We start from the raw sequence: 8215 nt of genomic DNA, 5'->3' as shown, positions 1-8215 counted from the left end.
TATCCAACTTGAAACTAACTTCACTGCGGTTGTAAAATGTAAAACTAAGCTGGTAGGTCACAGGCCGAAGGAGGATATTCACATAATTTCTGTTTTTTATTATTTGGTGGGTGTGTGTCCTGTACTTAGTTTTATTCCGAATTAGATGTAATATGCCTTTTGCTGTGTTATGATATTACATTAATTTGGTGTTCTCCTAATTCCCCATTCTAGTATGACCAGCAGAGTGCAGCTGAAGCGGCTTGTACTGATTCCTCCAGCTGCTAGAGACAATCAGAGCATGAGGATAGAGAGATCAGTAAGTGTTGAGTCAGAGAAGGTCAGGTAGGGAAGGAAGTGTTGCTTATAGGGGCCATGTGTGTTTGGCTAAATATATTTCCAAGTCAGTTTATTTATTGGTTTTAAAATAATGCCTCTTCTTCTATGTTACATTTTTTGCATTATTTTTAGTACAGATAATCAGCGTACTGTACTGTGTCTGCTGGTGGTTTAAATTGATTTCAGCTGCATTCAAAAAAGTATTCAGATTTTAACATGCATTTTCTACTTACTAAATATTTCAGTTTACTCTTTCTCAGTAACTTCAGTGTTATACCTCTGCACTATTTTTTTGCAGTTTCTCTTATTGTGATACAGTAACTGTTTCACTTGAACATTTAATTTCCTGAGATATAGTCAATTTATTTTCAATTAAAACTCTTAAAAGACTTTAGGGCATATTGGGTTTTGATTATGTTGTCTAGGTAAATATCATCACTTAATTCATTTTTGTTTTTCAGATTTGCGTCGAAGCTTCTTGTTGCGTTTCTGAGCCATGGTTGAGACTCTCCATGATATTCACCCAGGACAGAGGGGAACTCGTATCAACTCCACTCCATCGACCTCTTGAGACCTTCCTGTTGTTAAATTGCTTTTCCCTCGGATCCAAGCACCTCCACCTCGCTGACCAGTACAGTGACCATCAGTCCACAGTCAACTGGATCATCACAACATTGACTAACTTTTTATTTACAATTAGGATCTGAAAACCAGAGGGCCAGCTACGCAAAAATCTACCTGCAGACTTTAAGCAGCTACCCTGACACTGCAGTGATCCTGGACTGGGCTGAGCTGCTCTTCCTCTCTCCTCCAGAGTGCCGAGTTTTCATCACCAGTAAAGACAAACAAGTTTGAGTAACTGCTGGAAAGTGTATTATATATTTTCAGTGTCCAAAAACTCAGAAAAAGTTTCAACCAAAAAAATGAGACTCAACCAAAAAAACAAAGACTCAACCAAAAAAAAAAAGTTTCAACCAAAAAAAAAGAGACTCAACCAAAAAAAAAGTTTCAACCAAAAAAAAAGAGACTCAACCAAAAACAAAAAAAAAAAGTTTTTTAAAAAAAAAACTTTGTGATTTTTGCTTTGACTTTTTTTTTTTTGATTGAATACTACTTTTTTTGGTTGACATAATTTTTTTTTTTGATTGAATACTACTATTTTTGTTTGACATGATTTTTTTTTGATTGAATAATTGTGAAACAAAACTAACTCCATATGTTACCACCCCCACGCCAAGAGAGGCTGTTGCAAGCCCGAAAAGATGCGACTAAGAAGCAGATTTAGAAGTACACCGAAAGCTACAGAATTTGTTAAAAACTGTGAGCTGTGCTGAAATAAATAAAAGAGAGAAGTTCAAATACATTCTGAGAGTGAAACTCCTTCCTAAAGGTGAAAATATGTCACAGATTTAAAAAGAAAATAAAAACGGAATGCCGCGGATAATATAGGAAATAGCGCCCCCTTCATTTCCGGAGTGTAATGGTCCCATTTCCAAATAAGGTATGAGACTGACAGTGGTCCGTCCCCACCCCTTTCTGTTTGCTGCAGCGAAGTCCTTCTCCCTGGATGCGGCGGACTCATCGTAAGGGCGGAAATAAAACCGAAAATGGGCGGGACGAACGGCGGATGTGGAGAATGTGGGACACACTTCGCACTCAAACCCTTCAAACATGAAAAACATGAATGCGCATTTGAAGGACACAAGGGCGGAATGAGGGCGGGAGTATTGGGACAGGGCCATGCTGTGCACCCCGAATCATTTCTGTTTGCTCTACATCAGCTTTTTACGCAGTACTATATAATCTTTTAAATTAAAAGAAAGATTTAAAAAAAATCAACAACCTAAAGAGTTAATAGAAACTTTAATTCTTGTTTATGTGTTTTGTAATTTAACAGACAAGTATATTTCTATTATTTTAGAAATTCAAATTGATAACTTCATTCAATATAAAAACATTCATCAATACCTGGATTATATTTTCCGTCATTCTTGGGAACACCTTGGGTCCCCAAATATTAGCTGGAGGGCATTGCCAGGAAAATGACAGGGTTTCCCACCTGGACCTGGTTCCCCGTGGGGGAAATGCGGGCATTATTATATCTACATTTATTTTTCATTATGCATTTTATACATTTCACACACATCTTAATAATTGTAGGTGCAAAAATGTATTCCCAGTTATACTTGAATTATGAAATATATATATTATTAAGTATCGCTAAAGTATGGTTTGAACTTGTGACCCTCGACTAAACAAACAGTGGACAATAAACCTATCTAGATGTGTTAAATTTTCTTGGTTTCTTTTATTAAAACTATTTTAAAAAGCAAGCATTTGATCTCATGAAAGGAACATCTTATGTACCTAAATTAAAACCACATACATTGACATGAGTATTTTGTGAGGTTATGTGTTTGTAATAGTTTTCATCCATCCATCCATCCATTTTCTCCCACTTATCTGGGATCGGGTCACGGGGGCAGCAGCCTAAGAAGGGAATCCCAGACTTCCCTCTCCCTGGCCACTTGTTCCAGTAATTTAATAATTAATAATTTAAGAATTAATAATTTATAATAATTAATAATTTAAGAATTTTCAAACTTATATATTTATGTAATTTACCAAACAATCTCAAATCTCAGGATACCTGCTGCTCAAAAATACTCCTGAAACCAGGGGGAAAAAATCAATAAAGAAATGGCTTAGTGGGATGGCACTAGCATTGAAAGACTGGTCACCCACTAAATCTGTGAAATGGAAATGTCTACCTTCTCCCTACAAGGCCCAAAAATTTGGGTCAAAATGGCTAACATATATGAACTCAAAAGTAAGGTGACAATTGTTTTATTCTTGCTATTTTTTTAAGCCGAATTGCAAGAGTCTCTGTTGCTCTGGGCGTTTCACTGGCGGAGCAGATTTATTCCTAAAAGATAGGTTTATAGAAGATAAGTTTATAATTGATGCATTTAACGCCTCTGAGCGTTGCCTCTCGCGCTGCAGCAGCTGGATTAAGTTAACCTCAGTGCGGGTCGCGCTCGCCTCCTTTCACTCAAACTGGACACAGCCCGACAGGGCTGTGCCAAAAAAAAAAGGGCACATCTAACCGCATTCTAGGACAGAATATTAACAAAGCCACACAGCTTTCAGAGTTTAATAAACAATGATAAATTACAAAATTGTGAGATATACAATCAAAGCTAAGGAAAATCTCTATATAGAGCATACAACTATGTATATTTTATTAGTAATTTCTTTCTGCAGATCTATTTTGTTATAGGAAAGTATTGCAATATTCAAACCCGCAATTTAGCAAGATATGTAAATCAGAGCGAGACCACCAGACATAGTCTTTACAGAATTACACTATTAAAAATATAAACAACAACAATGCAACCTCTTAGTGGACTGTAATCTATAAAAAGAGCTGCCTGTTTGCTACACTTGCAGTGGAGATGAAGATGGTCCATTCAGGAAAGCACAGAAAGCACAAAGTTTAATGTGGAACTGCAGAAAAAAGAAAAACAAAAGCAAAAATTTAATTGTTAATGCATGCCACCATGAGAAAAGCCTACTGAGTTTAGCTTAAAAAACTTGTTTTAAAATTAAAATCACACATTTTTGTCTCATGAAGTGAAAAAATTATTTGCATAACAAACTTATTTGCGCATGTCAGAAATCTTTTCTTGCTATTCTAAGTTTTGTTTGTGACTCAAAGTTTTGCTTGTGATTCTCACATGATGTCGTGGGCAGGGCCCAAAATCGCAACAAAAGATTTCTGATGTGCGCAAATAAAAGTTTATGTTTGGCAAATAACTTTTTTAGTTCATGAGACAAAAATTAGTTATTTAATCTTTTTTAAAAAAGTTTTTTAAAGAAAACGTTTTGTTTTTAAAAAAGAAATCATTACAATTGCAAAAGTTTTGATTACAATTTTATTTTACTTAACTAAAGGGGGGGGGGGCTAATTAACTTCATACTCTGTGAACCAGACCCTAAACTTACTTAAAGTCTGGATTGAGTTTTTTCCCCTTCATTATGACACACTTTTATTACATACTATTATATCTATCATGGTAATTCAGGGTGAGTTATTTTTAACTCTAAATGAATATCCTTGTTGGTCTTTTATTTAAGTGCTATTGTCCTTCAAGATACATTTACCTAACGCTAGAATAAATGCAATGTACATTATGCAGCAAAGGAAATTAGAAGGCATATGTCCATTATGGAGATGATCGGTTTTGGACGGGTGATGTGTCCCTATTGCATAAGCGATACTGAAGAATGACTGATATCATTAACTATACAGGGAAGAAGCTTTTCAGTTATCTTGCTATGATAGCAAAGTCGTTAGCTAGCAGTTAGCTAATAGCACAACAACAACAGCCTAATGTCTGTATGATAAAAATACTGAATCGATAGATAAGAACAGTTTTTCTTCACCTGGCTATCTCCTCCCGCTCAGTAGTTCTTCAGAGAAAGTCAGACGCAGAGGCCTGTCGATGTCTGTTGCATTTCATTACTTCTCTGCTTAAACCGCTACTCTGTGCTGAAGCAGAAACGATACTTCAACGTTTTCCATCATCTGACAAGTTGCAAGTCTACTCCACCATACTTTATTCACCAAAAACGTTTTTTTTTAATTCACAAAAAAATGTTCTGTAATCTGGAACGTTAGCCGCCTTACGCGTCATGCGTCACGGGCAAAAGGTCAAAGGTAACAAGGTGACCGGAGGGCTTATTATGTTGTACAAAAAACCCCAACAAAAAAAAAAAATAATAATTTTAGTACGTTATTATATGTCAGAAGAGGGCTTAGGAAATAATAATGCAAAAAGAAGAAGAAGAAGAAAAAAAGTAATTTGACCAAAAGGGGCAGTTGCGTTAGTGGTTAATTAACCAGCGCAAACCTCATCATGCAGGTTCAGCCCGGTGAGGAGCTTTCGCGCACTCCTCGCAGTCACGCATCACGCTGATTTTATATTATTATTATTTTTAGTATTATTTTTTCGGTTATATGATGCATCAAACCATATCAAATGCTTTGTCGACTTAGTCAGCCAGGGTTAATCCGCGTGGCGGCGCGAAGATCCGAGAAACACGTCCCATAAACACGACCAACCAAAATAGTTTCTGTGTCCCCTTGTTAAAAACTCAACAGACACGAAATGGAAGAGCTACTAAAGCCACATTAGCAGCATTTAATGAAATCTCCCATTTGTTGCGCATCTCTGTGCAGTGCAGCGGGTTTAACTCATCATGCAGGGTCGGTCCAAGGCTGTATGAGGCCTTGAGCAGAATTTGACTTAGGGGCCCCTTTCGTCACTAAAAACATCAGCACCATTAACTGCTTCTGTGTTAGATTTAATCTGGGAGAAGGGAATAGTTTAATTGGCCAACCTAAAAAGCAAAAAGTTATAATCGCATTTTACTAGTTTGTATTTGTAAACAAACAGAGCTCAAACTCAAAGATTAAACTCACAGCATCAGAGTGTAGTTATGGTAACAAAACAATAAAACTGTCTCACTGTCTCCATCCCTCGATGACCTATCTATTTCATGTGCTGTTTGATGTCCAGGTTAAGTTGTTCTTTGTAAGATTATAAACAATTCAATAAAAATAAAGTAAAAAAAAAAATACTTAAATGTGCCTTAAGTCTGAGAAGAAACTGAAGTGATCAACGAACCTCTTAGGAGCCAGAACATAAACTTCAGTTAGGATGGAAGCTCCTTTTTACCAAAATGGATTAATAAAATGCCAACAAAGAGTTATGTTTTGCTGTTATGCTTTAACAAAGGTTTTCATCTTTTTTAATTATTCAATTTGGCACAGGTCTGACATTTCTGCTTGTAGGTCCAAACAACAGAAGTCTAAAAGAAAGAAAATGACATGCCAGAAAACTGTTGAGAAACATAATACATAATTTCTACAAATACCTAAAGCAAAGGTATTTGCTTTAGGTAAATATATAAGTGGCTGAACATGAAAAACACAGAAAAAAATTACATTTTCAGTTCCTCAGATGTTGGTACTAAGCAAGGATGTGTCCATTAGTCAGTTTTGGTCTCTAATAACCGTTTTCTCTGCTGCGTCCAGGTTCGAGTCAGAATCGAGACCTTCGTCATCATCCTGGTTCTCCTGGCGGTTTGTTCCATCCTGGCTGATGGCTATGGCTCCCTTTCTCTGAGGCAGAACGGTGAAGAAAGCCTCCTGCCAGCTGCCCTTCTCCAGATAAGCCAGGATGATCTCAAAAACTGGAGGATAAATGAGAACTCAACACTAAATACTGGGGAAGAAATAACTATTCCAATAATATGCTCATATTTAATTTCTGAGTCAGATTCACTTAAATATGCCAATTTCTTTCTACATGTATTTCCAATAGTACTTATAGAAAACCCATGGAGTGTTGTTGTCCATGCCATGCTGCACTGATGCAGTAATTCATGCAGAGTCCCAACCTACCATTGAGTGCATATAAATAAGCAAACTTTTTATAAGCCTGATATTTCTATTTAAAATCTATTTTTTTATCTTATGTAATAATCTTAATCTTCTGAGACATAATTTTGGGGTTTCATTATGTATAAACCATAATCTTCAAAATTACAAGAAATAAAGGCTGTGATTAATCTAAATGACAGAGTTTCACTTCCTGAAATAAGGGAGAAAAAGTATTGTACTTTACCACAATATTTAAAGTAAATCAAAAATAGTTTCTTCTTTTACTTTAGCAGCATTATCACACCTTGAAAATGAAGACAAATACAACTTTTCCTTTATTCAGTGAGAAAAGCTCCTATATTAGGAAATATTTGTTTCAGTAAGTTGATCTAAAGATGGGACCAAATCCAGTCAAAAATGGCTAAACAGCAGCAACAAAAATCAACATCCTCCACCCTATATCTTTATCATATGGATTTGTTTGCCATCAATTAATGTCACTACTTACCATGATTAACCGCCAGAACCTTCCGACTGTTCATTTTAACAAAACTGCTCAGAGGAAGCTGTGCATGGCCGATCCCCAGCTCCTTCGCCCGCTCATAACTAATGCCCTGCAACACAGATCCCTGCAGGTCAACCTAATCCCAGGAGTGCTATACTCCTGGGATTAGGTTGCAGGTCCGCAGCTGCTGTACCTCCAGCAGCTGCAGACCAGGACACACCTTATGATGGTTGTGGTCCACCAGGCCTCCGATCACATAGGCCTTCTTCTGGTCCAGCTCCTCCACCACATTGGGGGAGTCCGAGGTCAGGTACACCAGCTCATCCTTAGCCACCACTTCACTGTAGTGTTCTGCTTTAATGGTGATGTCCTGAACACAATTTCAGCACGCAGACACTGCAGTTACACACACCAAAAACGTGAATTCATTAGAAACTGTGTCAGATGGCTCCACTCTGGGTAGGAGCCTATTTGCTATGAAAACAGTCAATTTTATATTGATATAAAGGGAAACGCTAAAGTAATTACTACGATTCTGCCACTAGTTTCTGTCTGAAAGACAACAGAAACTAGTGGGGGAGGGGTCAGCTACTCTATGTTTTAGAGAAAAAGACCTGAGCTGTCTCATTAAAAGAACAAATTCATTATGTCAATAATGACCATGCTGAGTAGTGGAGAAACTCTCCATCTCCACTGTGGGTCGATGTTAAACAGCCCATTCTCATACATACATCAAGCACATTCTCTGAAAAAAAGATTAGCTAAAAATGAGCAACAAAGTAACAAGAATAAAGACTGAAGACTTTCACATCACACTTCCAAGTCCAATTTAAATCTAATCTCTGATTAAAACTAGAGGAGCAGCAATAAATCAGCTGATTGGGTACATCAACCCCCTGTGAGGAATTATGATTAGTTATGAGGACTTATTGATTAAGGAAAGA

At 36.9% G+C, this 8215-nt stretch overlaps 1 protein-coding gene and 1 long non-coding RNA gene across 4 annotated transcripts in view; one reads left to right on the top strand and one right to left on the bottom strand.

Annotated features, from left to right (window-relative positions):
• Window positions 1–29: 29 nt before the first annotated feature.
• LOC107834880 (uncharacterized) lies at window positions 30–1128 on the top strand. The gene is made up of 2 exons (XR_001660709.1): window positions 30–298; window positions 780–1128. It is a non-coding gene; the product is annotated as an uncharacterized LOC107834880 (long non-coding RNA).
• Window positions 1129–3788: 2660 nt separating this feature from the next.
• trmt10a (tRNA methyltransferase 10A) overlaps window positions 3789–8215 on the bottom strand; it is a 15178-nt gene continuing 10751 nt past the window's right edge. The window contains exons 5-8 of one of the 3 annotated variants that reach the window (XM_016666862.1): window positions 7492–7641; window positions 7275–7380; window positions 6329–6576; window positions 3789–3825 (exon numbers count right to left, since the gene is read on the bottom strand). In XM_016666862.1, the coding sequence (XP_016522348.1) occupies window positions 6377–6576; window positions 7275–7380; window positions 7492–7641 (456 nt within the window). In that variant the 3' untranslated portion in view covers window positions 3789–3825; window positions 6329–6376. Of the gene's footprint in view, window positions 3826–6090; window positions 6577–7274; window positions 7381–7491; window positions 7642–8215 lie in introns of those variants that run through there. The other 2 variants (XM_007543429.2, XM_007543428.2) reach the window with 2 other exon arrangements.

Source organism: Poecilia formosa, unplaced genomic scaffold (genome assembly GCF_000485575.1).
Source record: "Poecilia formosa unplaced genomic scaffold, Poecilia_formosa-5.1.2 Scaffold822, whole genome shotgun sequence".
Classification (NCBI taxonomy): domain Eukaryota; kingdom Metazoa; phylum Chordata; class Actinopteri; order Cyprinodontiformes; family Poeciliidae; genus Poecilia; species Poecilia formosa.
This window is presented reverse-complemented; position numbering and strand designations above follow the sequence as displayed.